Source organism: Brassica napus, chromosome C5 (assembly GCF_020379485.1).
Source record: "Brassica napus cultivar Da-Ae chromosome C5, Da-Ae, whole genome shotgun sequence".
In the NCBI taxonomy this organism is placed as follows: domain Eukaryota; kingdom Viridiplantae; phylum Streptophyta; class Magnoliopsida; order Brassicales; family Brassicaceae; genus Brassica; species Brassica napus.
Genome location: NC_063448.1, coordinates 54554162 through 54566859, shown reverse-complemented (window position 1 = coordinate 54566859; position 12698 = coordinate 54554162). Strand labels below are relative to the sequence as shown.

General features: G+C 35.2%; 3 protein-coding genes across 5 annotated transcripts; all 3 read left to right on the top strand.

Annotated features, from left to right (window-relative positions):
- The first annotated feature begins 634 nt into the window (after positions 1-634).
- On the top strand, positions 635-5492 carry LOC106453046 (sugar transporter ERD6-like 12). 2 transcript variants are annotated; one of them, XM_022703613.2, is made up of 17 exons: positions 635-1110; positions 2333-2395; positions 2555-2644; positions 2757-2816; positions 2911-2976; positions 3089-3154; positions 3231-3306; positions 3422-3486; positions 3551-3643; positions 3759-3839; positions 3948-4032; positions 4105-4148; positions 4223-4285; positions 4466-4579; positions 4783-4842; positions 4951-5065; positions 5233-5492. In XM_022703613.2, the coding sequence occupies exons 1-17, from the start codon at positions 982-984 to the stop codon at positions 5283-5285; spliced, it is 1323 nt and encodes a 440-aa protein (XP_022559334.1). In that variant the 5' UTR covers positions 635-981; the 3' UTR covers positions 5286-5492. The 2 variants fall into 2 exon arrangements, with proteins under 2 accessions (XP_022559334.1, XP_013750719.1); XM_013895265.3 differs by having other exon boundaries at positions 818-1110; positions 5167-5492.
- On the top strand, positions 5428-7089 carry LOC106453047 (psbP domain-containing protein 7, chloroplastic). The gene is made up of 3 exons (XM_048759446.1): positions 5428-5930; positions 6027-6237; positions 6719-7089. Exons 1-3 carry the CDS (start codon positions 5612-5614, stop codon positions 7029-7031), a joined length of 843 nt encoding a protein of 280 aa, XP_048615403.1. The 5' UTR covers positions 5428-5611; the 3' UTR covers positions 7032-7089.
- Positions 7090-7621: 532 nt separating this feature from the next.
- On the top strand, positions 7622-12586 carry LOC125574946 (acyl-CoA-binding domain-containing protein 4). Of its 2 annotated transcripts, none has more exons than XM_048759445.1 (18): positions 7622-7890; positions 8250-8320; positions 8710-8773; positions 8870-8941; positions 9046-9237; positions 9333-9410; positions 9540-9647; positions 9819-9885; positions 9979-10040; positions 10313-10452; positions 10592-10718; positions 10797-10911; positions 11072-11160; positions 11331-11414; positions 11498-11680; positions 11781-11927; positions 12023-12082; positions 12155-12586. In XM_048759445.1, exons 1-18 carry the CDS (start codon positions 7732-7734, stop codon positions 12335-12337), a joined length of 2001 nt encoding a protein of 666 aa, XP_048615402.1. In that variant the 5' UTR covers positions 7622-7731; the 3' UTR covers positions 12338-12586. The 2 variants fall into 2 exon arrangements, with proteins under 2 accessions (XP_048615402.1, XP_048615401.1); XM_048759444.1 differs by having other exon boundaries at positions 9043-9237.
- Positions 12587-12698: the final 112 nt, after the last annotated feature.

Below are 12698 nucleotides of genomic sequence, written 5' to 3'. Positions count from 1 at the left end.
GTAATTTGATATTGTAAGCTCGTGACTCAAGTAACATCTTACTGTAAGCTCGTGACACTTTTCATATAGAGTATCAACATGTTAAATTTTAATCACAATTCGCTAGATGTCAAACTTCTCTTTTATATGTTTTATTTAAAAGTTATTCTTTATATCTCATTACACATTAAAATAAATATTTTATTTATTAAGATACAAGACAAGTTCTACTAATAATCTACAAAATTACAAATGTCCTTAAACTTTGTCCCTAACTTAAAAATTTTAATAAAATATCCTAAAGAATTTTTTTTGTCCCACCAATAATGTTACCCTTAGATTGAATCGCGTTAACTTCTATCCAACCGATCGGAGCGACGTACGCCATAAATGCTAAGTTCGGTCCAAGACTAATAAAAAGCCACATATATGTACTTGTTACGTGAGTATCTCAAACTCTATATATAGATTGAGTGACTCGATGGTTCTTCTCTTCTTTTACGTTACTCTTCATGAAACTGTTAACATTTGATTTATTCGACTCTTACGGTATCTCAAGTTGATATCTTCTCGTCTTGTAGTCAATAAATTAGCAACTTGATACAATCTATTATGGAACAACGTTATTGATCACTTGCACCAAAAAACAACGTTATTCAAATATTTAGATGAGCTAATAGTTATTGTAGCCAAAACAAACCAAAGCCGTAGACCAGAAAATAACCGAAAAATGTGTAGACCTGTATGCTCGTTATTGGTTGATACAAACAATGAACATGAACCTAGACACAATATTAGGTAGATACGTCTACATCACAACATAGCATGATATTTCTATTTGTTTTCATCTTGGTCCATGGTTAACCAATACTAGTTAGTTTTTATCAATATATAGATAAGGAGAGAACACATTCCTCTCCTCAAAATTTTCTCTCTTTTTTTTCTCTCCCGCACGAAATTTTTGTCTATTGTTCTGGTTCTTTAGGGTTTTGAGTGAAGAAAATGGAGGGAGATAATAATATGGAGAAAGGATTACTACTGACAAATAAGGAAGAGACGGCAAGAACAACTCTGCTTCTTGTCTTCTCCACCTTCATCATTGTCTGCGCCTCTTTCACCTTTGGCGTTTCCGTATGTTCCCATCTCTCTTTATTTCTCTCTATATCTCTCTATCTTTCTATATATGTATGTATGCAAGCTCTTATTAGAACCAAAGCGTTAGCCGCGTGGTCACTTTTTCAACTGTTAGCGTAGTTAGTGGAGGTACGTACGTATATTTTTTGTTAATGCAAAAAGAACTAAAAACAAAGTTTCTCCAAACTTTGGTTATAAAAATCCGAGTTTCAATTAGAGCCGTGACTTATTTTACTTGTGTCTATATCAGCCGTGTAGGATAGGGAACAATATTGCTATTTGGATTAGTGAATTCATATAGCAAAAATGAAAATAAAATTATAAAAATAACAAAATAGAAAGAGTGAATAAATAAATATTTTCTTCTCTTGTCAACATGCAGATATATATATATATATATATATATATATATATATATAAATTAATTAAAAGGGTTTAGAAATCTACATCATAGCATCTACAGATATAATATATATAAATTCAGAAAGTCTAGCACTCGTTGCTAAGTAACCAAAAAGAGAATTAAAAACATCTTACGTGTGTGTGGTTGTCTTGTTATCTTATACCGACACCTTGGGTTGCCTTGCCAATGCCAGCTCCCATCGTCTCGTTCATTAATAGTCTTTGGAGTTGAAGGAATTTTCAAAATAAACCAATCAAACATTATTATTTATGTGTGGCTCCACCAAATCCAGTATTGGGCATAGACAAGTTAAACATTGACCTATAATCTCTAAAATTTTAAAAATAATTTACTTAAACATAAGTTTCCAAATTTATAATCTTTTATTAATATATTTTTTATAGCCTCCTGAATAATTAGGATCAATTCTAGACCATAATTTTAATCTATTAAATTATTGAAGTTATAATATTTAGTATTTACGGTCACAATATATACATATATACATATATATATGCTTATATACCAACTTTGTGTTAGAATTACATTAGTGACATTAACAGGTTTAGAGTGTTGCATCGATTTATGATTTTTTGGTTATGCTTTTAAAATTACTAACCTTTTCAGAAGTAACCTAGATACTGACTTTTTTACCGAATTCAACATAGAAAACTATTTTTTTTTTTTTGACAAAAGGTTTTCAACATACGTAAACTATAGGTCAACTCGTGGTGGTTTTGCAAATAAATCGAGTCACGCTTGTATCTTATTATATTCATATACTCCACTTGACTTGATTCATTTTGTGGTACACAGGCGGGATATACTGCAGATACAATGTCCTCCATTATGAGAGACTTGGATCTTTCTCTAGCACAAGTGAGTACATGTTTAATTATATCTAACTAGTAATAAGAGTTGGGATAAACTAAAATAACATTTACATATATTTGGTAAAATTGCTAGTTACATGACAAAAAATAAAACGATCATAAAAATGCATTTACCTCTTACTAATATAACTGTTTAAAAGTACAGTTTTCACTGTTTGGTTCACTCATGACATTTGGAGGAATGATCGGTGCCATATTCAGCGCCAAAGCTGCATCTGCCTTGGGTAATAAAATGGTTAAGTATCTACTATTCTGAAAATCACCCTTTTATTTCTTATATGTTTGTTATATATGCCTCTAACTATTATAAAGTAAATACTAAAACACCATCGTTTTTCTTTTCTTAGACGTTGTGGCTTGCCGATTTATTCTGCATAACTGGTTGGGTTGCAATTGCACTAGCCAAGGTTTCCTCATAACTCATCTATTCTTACTTTCTACTTTTGAAAGCTTAATACACTTATACATACATTTATCACCGTTTTATTTGCTTGGCAACAGGATATCGTTTTGCTCGATTTAGGAAGATTTTTTGTTGGAATTGGAGTTGGTCTCATTAGCTATGTGGTAAAAGAAACTTCTCTGACTTAACAAAAAAGAAAACTTATCTAAGCAATGAAAAGAATCTCTAGCCCTGACCATTAAATATTCTAATTTTCTTGAATTGAAAATTGTATAGGTTCCTGTATATGTTGCAGAGATAACACCCAAGCATATTAGAGGCGCTTTTACATTTAGCAATCAGGTAATGTACCAATTCAAAGCTCGAGGTTTAGATATAGTCATTTTTATATCTGAGTTATAATTTCAATACTTTTCAGTTGTTGCAAAACTGTGGAGTAGCAATCGCATATTACTTTGGAAATTTCTTGTCATGGAGAAGTCTAGCCTTAATCGGTGATTTATTCACCTTCGAGTTTCATCTTTATTCATTCACCTTCGAGTTTCATTTTTCCATAATTATTTTATCATAAGAAATTTATTTATCTGACTAAAGTTTTTTTCCAACCAGGTATTATTCCATGTGGGATACAAGTTATTGGTTTGTTCTTCATACCTGAGTCTCCAAGATGGCTGGTTAGTCATATAACTTGAGCATATGCTACTTAAGCACACAATATTAATGGAAGTATTTTTATAGGCGAAAAAAGGTCGCGATGAAGAAGTTGAAGTTGTTCTTCAAAAATTAAGGGGGAAAGGACACGATATTATGTTTGAAGCTCGCGCAATCAAGGTATCCATATATATAATCATTACTTTTGGAATCACTTTATATTCATCCACACCAAAGTTTCTTTTTGTTTCACGTAAATATATATTCTCACATTTTTCAGAATTAACTTTTGTAGATTTCCGTAGAAGTTTCAAAACAAAATTCGAATACCAGCATTCGTAGTCTTTTCAGAAAGAGATATGCTCATCAACTTACAGTAAGAAGTTTTGTTTTCATTCGTTCAAAAATATATATTAAAGATTTGGATATAAAGTCTGTAAAACATTATTAAATTTTGTTTGGATTCGTCTAATTATATGTTCAGATCGGCATAGGTTTGATGCTTCTGCAACAATTATGTGGAATGTCAGGAATAGGCTCTTATGGAAGCACTCTTTTTGAACTTGGCGGTAAAAATATAATCTATTATGTTCTTAGATTTTAATAGATAGTATTTTAAAATTCACACTTTTATTTTCCAGGATTTTCTGCTCGGATTGGGATGACGGTGTTGTCTCTTATCGTCGTACGTATAATAAATCTTAATTCGGGTTTTTCCTCACACCGTAACCCTAATATCTTATCAACGTTCATGCATAGGTACCAAAATCTGTAATGGGTTTAATCCTCGTGGATCGCTGGGGAAGACGACCACTTCTTATGGTTAGAAACTTTTTGATTTTTTGTTTGTTTGTTCATATTAGAGCTTTGGTGTAATAATCTTGCCCAGCGTTAGGTGCTTATAATTTTTCTTAACCTCAAGTGATCGCGTAGCTGCCTAAACGGCTAACCAGTCGATTTTCTGCAATGATTAAATATAGATTTAATGGATTGAATTTGCAGGCTTCAGCATTTGGATTATGCTTAAGCTGTATTACATTGGCGGTAGCTTTTGGAGTTAAAGATGTTCCCGAGATTCAAAACATTACTCCAGTTTTCACTTTCATCGGAATATTGGTAAGTTCTTCACAATTTGATTTTTGGTTTAATTGATAGTTGGTACATTCTATTTAACTGTATCATATAGTTTATCAAAAGAAAACTTAATTCATTTAATTGGTATTCTATCAACGTATACTTACACAACTGTATCCTATGATTTTTAATCAATTATTGTTAATTTATCAAAATGTAAAGATATAACCATTTATATTCTACAGTCATTCACGATGATGTTTGCATTTGGAATGGGAGCGTTGCCATGGGTTATAATGTCTGAGGTGATTCTTTTTTTCTTTGTGGAGATTATTTCTCATTTTATCCAAATATATAATATAAATTGCATATATTTTTAATTATTATATGTCTAATTGTTTTTTTGTTGGCAGATATTTCCAATGGATATAAAGGTGTTAGCAGGGAGTTTAGTGACCATAGCCAATTGGTTCACTGGTTGGATTGCCAACTATTGTTTCAATTTTATGTTGGTTTGGAGCCCAGCCGGTAAGTAACCTAAACTATATGTTTTTGGTTTTCTTCGATTTAGTTATTTAAATGAAGTAATATGGCTAAAATTTATTAACCTTTGTTTAAATAACTTGTAGGAACTTTTATTATATCAGCAATAGTTTGTGGAGTAACAATTGTATTCACGTGGTGTTTGGTGCCAGAGACTCAAGGATTAACTTTAGAAGAAATCCAACTATCATTTGCTAGTACTTAATTAGAATTATAGTAAGTATATGTATAAATGTTGATTTATACTTCTTGCTCCACACCTATTCGATTCATTTCAGTGCAAAGTTCCTACTTCCTAGAGTTTGATTGAATTTATTATCTTCTTTTTGTAACAAAACATGATATTATTATCTTTCTTTTGGAACTTCCATAGATATTATCAAATATCATATGATATTATTGTTTTTTTTAATTAAGCATCTCCATTTTTAAAACACTGTCGAATGTAAAACGCTGTCGTTTAACAACTAGCTCCGCAAGTGATAAGAAGTCTGCAACACTCGATGACATCTTTAAAAGAACGGACAAGAAATGTCTCTAAAACTTTACTTCTCTCTTCACTCATCATCACTCAAAAATGCCAAACCCTCCAGCATTTTGATCGCTCAACAATCCCCCGGTGACCGGAAAACCTCCCCGGCCGAGGAGTTCTCTCCCCTTGCTGAGAAATTCAACCGGCGGTTACTTCTTGGTATAGGCTCGTCCTCTGTGCTCGCCATCGGTGCGAATTTTGGAGGAGTCACGAGCTTTGTACTCGGTTTATCGCCGGAGTTCGGCCGGAACCTTAAACTCGACGTAGTTTATCCCATCAGTGGTTATAGAAGATGTATGGACACGGTTGAAGGGTTCGGTTAGCAAGTCCTCTCTCTTAACACTTATTTATTTACTCCTCATCAAATTTAATAATCTTTATATTTTAATGATAACTGTTATTTTACAATCATAGAGTTTATATATCCGGCTACGTGGGTTGGAGACCAGACACTCTTATATAGAGCCGCGGAGAAGTCAGAGCGGGAGACTTCTCTAGACCTTCCTCCGGCAAGAATCAGTCGCCGCAAAAACGTTAATGAACCGGTTGTTGCATTTGGACCACCCGGTTCGACCGGAGAGCTCAATGTCAGTGTTATTGTCTCCCCTGTCTCACCCACTTTCTCGTAAGTAAACACATCATTCCTAGATATTTTAAGCATCATCATGAGAAGGTAATTAGGTTCATTGTTTCTATGGTTACTAGTATGTGACAGTATTGGTATAAAAGATTTAGCTAACTAAACTTTGAGCTAAAAAAAACACTTTGAGCTAGCTAAAATAATTATAGTTCCATTTTCACATGGTTCAGGTTGTAATCTTTAGTTTTGATCAAGAGAGTTTTGTAAATGTGTAACTCTAGTAAATGTTCGAAAATAATCAAATATGAACACATTCTCTAGTACTTTTTATCTGTCACATAAGTTGGTCTAGACACCCTATTAGCTACGTACGAGTGTTAGGATCTATCATGTAGAAGCAACTAGGCCGATTTTTAGAGCATCCATGTTTTCATGTCGTATAAGACAATGAAACAAACAATTAGCATTCTATTTCACGAAGTGAAAGCTATGGTTATGAACTTTTCTTATTGTTTATGATATATAGAATTGAAGCATTTGGAGGGCCAAAGGAAGTAGGAGAAGCGATAGTAAAAACAGTGACAAGATCTGGTCAAAGAACAGATTTAAAAGGAACTTTGCTGGAAGCAAACCTCAGACAAGATTCAGAGAGAAACTTGAAGTACTATGAGTTGGAATTCAAAGTCGAATCACCATCTTTCCGGCGGCATAACGTGGCTGTATGTTGCGCTAACGGTGGCCGGCTCTATACTCTGAATGCTCAGGTTCCAGAGTCTGCTTGGTCAGAGTTAAAACATGAGTTTCATACTATTGCTAAATCATTCAATATCATTTCTTAAATGTGAAAAAGAAAACAAGACACTGCAAAGCAAGGCTTATTTTGTTTCTTCATTATCATCGTTGGGAACTCATGATTTCTATTTCTTAGACACATGTTCAAAGGTCCTAAATTATACACTGTTTCAAAAAAAAAATATGTTTTGGGATTTCACACATATTTAAAATATATGTTAAATTTTGATTATAAATACATTTTATGATTAACTAGTATCCATAAATTTTAGTTAATCAAAATTTACTAAACACAAGTTAAAATTATCTTTATTACTTAGTAAAATATGCATTGGAAATGTAAAAATATATATTTTAACCAATTTTTGAAATGGATCATTTTGAAATGAAGAGAGTATTGTAACTAGTGAATAGTGACTTACCAGGAAAATTAACCAAAAAATCACGTTTAAACCAAGTAATTGACATGATTTGTGGACGATTAAGATAAGAAAAAACGAAGTGACAATAAGTGTGAGAAAATATGATTATGTCGTCTTGGTCGTGCCGCTAATATAAACACTGCATCTACTAGCAATTAATAGTTTTCGATTAATTAAAAATCAAATATTTTAAAATTATAAAAAAAAAAAACAAACTTTGAATCTGTAAAAGGAAACTAGAAAAACACCAATCGCTGCTCTTCTTCGGCTTTCTCCATCTCCGATCAAATCCCGCGGTCCAAGTCTCAGAGAAGGTGAGACAAAAATGGCTATGGCTAGAGCAACATCTGGCCCCGCCTACCCGGAGAGGTTCTACGCCGCCGCGTCTTACGCCGGATTCGACGGATCTGAATCGTCGGCGAAAAACGTCAGCTCGAAATTCTCCAATGACACTGCACTGCTTCTCTATGCGCTCTACCAGCAGGTCAAGACACTTCTATTCCCTCGATCTATTGTTGATTTCACGAGATCTGGTGGTTTCCTTCGTTTGATTCATCGATTCGTATCCCTCTCGTCGAGATTTTATCAGATTTTCGAAATGACGCAATTCGCCTGTATGACCTAGCTTGATCGCGTTCTCGATCTTCTACCTGTGAATGTTGCTTGAGATTTGGTTATCGATTCGATGGAAAACGCGATTGTGATACTGTTTTAGTAATCAGATCTCGTGGATCGTTCGTCGTTTAATCTTAGCTTTAATTAGATCTTGTTATTGGTTCTATAACTTGATATGTGACTAGGCTCAGTGTTGATGATCTCTTTGGATTTGAACAATGTATACAGGCTACCGTAGGACCATGCAACACTCCGAAACCTAGCGCATGGAGACCAGTGGAGCAAAGCAAGTGGAAAAGGTTAGATTCGGTGTCTGCCGACACTTACGTTTCTCATACTAGTAGGAAGAAGCTTTGTGGTGGATGCAATTAGTAGATGCCTTAGGTTTCATCAGTTATTAGAGTAGAAGAATCCATATGCCTCATGAATCATGGAAATGGGAAAGGAGTATATTAGATGTAATGTAAGCTGCTAGATACAAAATAATAAAGCAGGATTTGTATTTGCAAGCATATGATTTTTTTTATGAATTCAAAAATTGTGTGACATGTTGAGGAAATGTGATTGCAGGTAATGTTATTATGCAAATACATCACAGAGCTTGTTATCTTTTTAGATGTTTGTTTTTGTGAGCTTTCCTGGGAGAAGTCTATTCCTAATGTTCTGAATCAATTCCATCTTTACTTAGTTGGCAGGGGCTCGGAACCATGCCTTCCATGGAGGCAATGCGTCTCTTTGTGAAAATTCTGGAGGTAAAACACAGAGACTTCTATGTCTAATTTTTTTAGACTTTACTAGAGAGTGGTGATCTAGGCTTGATTTCTTCCTTATTGCTCATATAAATTCAGGAAGACGATCCTACCTGGTATTCGAGGGCATCTAAAGATATCCCAGATCCTGTCGTAGATGTCCAAATCAATGTGAGTTTTGTATACCATGGGATTCTGTGTTCAAAACACGGGAGATACTACATATATATTTTGCCAGTAGTTCACTCTTCTAGTGCATTCATTCTCTATAGCAGACAACAAAAGATGAGCCTGTTGTTGAGAATGGGAACTCATTTAGCGAGACAAAGACAATTTCTGCTGAGAATGGAGGTTTGGCAGAAACCCAAGACAAAGATGTAGTCTCGGAAGACCCAAATACTGTTTCTGTATATAACCAGTGGACTGCACCCCAAACATCAGGCCAGCGGCCAAAAGCCCGTTATGAGGTAATATATTATCTTTCTCTTTTGGAAGAAATGAAAAAGGTGTCATTCATGTATCATCTCTAATTTCTAAGTTTTTTTTTTTGTATTTGTTTCAGCACGGAGCAGCAGTTATTCAAGATAAAATGTATATATATGGTGGAAATCACAATGGCCGTTACCTTGGTGATCTTCATGTAAGCAACTCATATGATTCAGAAGCATAAGCTGATTATTAATTGAAGGATTCAGTTTCATTTAAGCCTAACGTTGGCAATACCACTTTTGCTAACAATTCTTTAGCGTGTCTTCTGCTGAAAATACAGGTTCTAGATTTAAAAAGTTGGACTTGGTCGAGAGTTGAAACCAAGGTTGCAACTGAATCAGAGGAAACCTCTCCGACGTTACTATCTCCTTGTGCTGGTCATTCTTTGGTTAGTATTTAACTTCTTGCGTTTTGTTTTGGTTTCTACGTTTTGACTTTCCGGACTAGAAATATTCAGGACAGCGGTTCAGCTAAGAAAATAGTCTCTTCGTGAAATCCACTTGCAATATTAGTTTGTAACAAGACTTTTTTTTCCCATGCCTTCTTTGTTATTTTGTAGATACCGTGGGACAACAAATTGCTGTCCATCGGTGGTCATACTAAGGATCACTCAGAATCTATGCAAGGTAAGCGTTTATTTACCTTCGGAGACAGTTATTTGAAGGAGCTTTCTGGAATCTTTATTCTTACAATCAATTTTCTGCTGTTTCCTATCACAGTGAAGGTCTTTGATACGCATACCTCTACATGGTCAATGTTGAAGACATATGGAAAACCACCGGTATATATTCACTTCTCGCATGTTATTTCATTTGTTTTCATCACGTCACCTTTGCATGGAAATATTCCAGTCTTCTAAACACTTATTTTCTCGCCATCAAAGGCAAAAAAAAAGAAAGAAGCCATTTTTTCCTCTGCTCTTCCATAATATATCTACAGGGTTGATTTGCATCTGAATCCAAAAATTATTGATTTCGTTTTTATTCGGAAGTTATATGTGCAGTTTGGTTTCTTTAACCGAGACTTTGTTTGTCATTTATCTCTTGCTTTCAGGTTTCACGTGGAGGCCAGTCAGTCACAGTCGTCGGTAAAACTTTGGTGATATTTGGTGGCCAAGATGCGAAGAGATCACTTCTGAACGATTTGCATGTACTCGACCTAGAAACTATGACCTGGGATGAGATAGATGCCCTGTAAGATTTTAAGATGTTTTTGCATTTTTTTTTTCCGAAGAAGTAACCCATTTAAGAGTTGATATAACCAGAATACATTTAGAAAGACATTGTTAATGAAAGAATTGCAATCAGGGTTTAAACTGTTGTCAACTTGCAGAGGTGTGTCTCCGTCTCCGAGGTCTGATCATGCTGCTGCAGTGCACGCAGAACGTTACCTTCTTATCTTTGGTGGGGGCTCACATGCTACCTGTTTCGATGATCTGCATGTCCTTGATTTGCAGACTGTAAGTTAAGCTAAGCGTATACAGTATTTTGTAGCTGTCTTTCAAACGTCGGCGCCTGATATAAACTGTTACATATAGATGGAGTGGTCAAGACCAGCACAACAAGGTGAGGTACCAACTCCTCGATCTGGACATGCTGGCGTGACAATTGGGGAGAACTGGTTTATTGTTGGTGGCGGTGATAACAAGAGTGGTAAGGTTTATTCATTTTTTTCCTTGTTGTCTTTCCTTCCTTGCCATTTCTGTTTATCTCTCCAATAACCACATATAGGAATTGTGAAAAAAATGATATTTGCTTGGCTTTTTCAATTTCGTGTTGACTGATTGTGCTGCAACCTGGTAAATCACTGTAGGGGCATCTGAAAGTGTTGTACTAAACATGTCAACTCTTGCATGGTCGGTAGTGACTTTAGTTCAAGGACGTGTACCTCTTGCTAGCGAGGTACTTCAATGAACATTTATTATCCGTACCAATTTTCAAGATAGCTAAAAACTAGTAATTTAGCCTAATCATTTCTGAAACAGGGTAGTGCCATTTTAAGAGTCTTTGCTTATTTCGTTTTAATCTTGCAGAACTTAAGGGCTTATCTTCCTTTATTTTTCTTATGACAGGGATTAAGTTTAGTCGTTAGTTCATACAATGGTGAAGATGTGCTAGTTGCTTTTGGTGGATACAATGGACGTTACAACAACGAGGTAGAGACTATATTGTCAAGCCATAAGTTACCATTCTCTTGATTTTGCATTCAGTTCTGCTTCTAATTATTCCTCGGCTTTAGGTTAATCTGCTTAAGCCAAGCCACAAATCAACACTTCAACAAAAGACTCTAGAAGCGCCTTTGCCAGCTAGTCTCTCTGCTGTTAACAACGCCACGACCAGAGAAATCGAGTCAGAGGTTGAGGTGAGCCAAGAAAGCAGAGTGCGGGAAATTGTCATGGACAACGTTAACCCTGGATCAAAGGTATACATGATGTAGTACTGGTAGTGATTATAGTTACCCAAATCGCGATCATCACCACCTCTTTTCTCTTATTTTGATTTTCTGGTAATGAATCAACCAGGTTGAAGGAAACAACGAACGCATTATCGAGACTCTTAAAGCCGAGAAGGAAGAACTGGAGTTATCACTGAACAAGGAGAAGATGCAGACTCTCCAACTAAGGCAAGAGCTAGCAGATGGAGAATCACGAAATGCAGATTTGTACAAGGTAATAATAATAATAATACTTCACATAGTAACATCGGGAAGTCTCTCAGGATTTTTTTCTCTGATACATCTTATCTTTGTCCCGACATTTTATAGGAACTTCATTCTGTCCGTAGCCAACTTGCAACCGAACAATCAAGATGCTTCAAACTGGAGGTATTAATCCACTGGATCCATCACCTAGTAAGAGCAAAACCTAACTCGATCTCCTTCCGTTTGAATCTGCAGGTTGATGTTGCGGAGCTAAGGCAAAAGCTTCAAACACTGGAAACACTACAGAAGGAACTAGAACTCCTGCAGCGCCAAAAGGCTGCCTCTGAACAAGCCGCAATGAACGCTAAACGACAGAGCTCGGGTGGTGTCTGGGGCTGGCTCGCTGGAAGCCCTCAGGAGAAAGATGATTCGCCATGATTATTTGTTTTTTTTTTCTTCTTCCCGTATCCTCACTCCATATTTGCCTTCCAAGTAAAGAAAGAAAGATATTATGTTTTTTTTTTTTGGTCCGAGTTTCTCCCATGGTCTTCTTCCAATAAGATTTTTCTATACCCTTCCCTTTTTTTGAGCTTTTAAATTACTACTTGATGTTTACCTTTATATATATTACTTACGAAGTTAAGACTCATGTTAATTCTCTGTAATACAAAAGTATTCGCTTCTCTTTTTGAAATATTTGATAGTGGATGATCAACAACTAATCCAGATTTTACATCCTTTTGACATCACCAGTCATAGTAATATTCTTGTGGTAGCGACGGATGGTGCTAAGGTCATC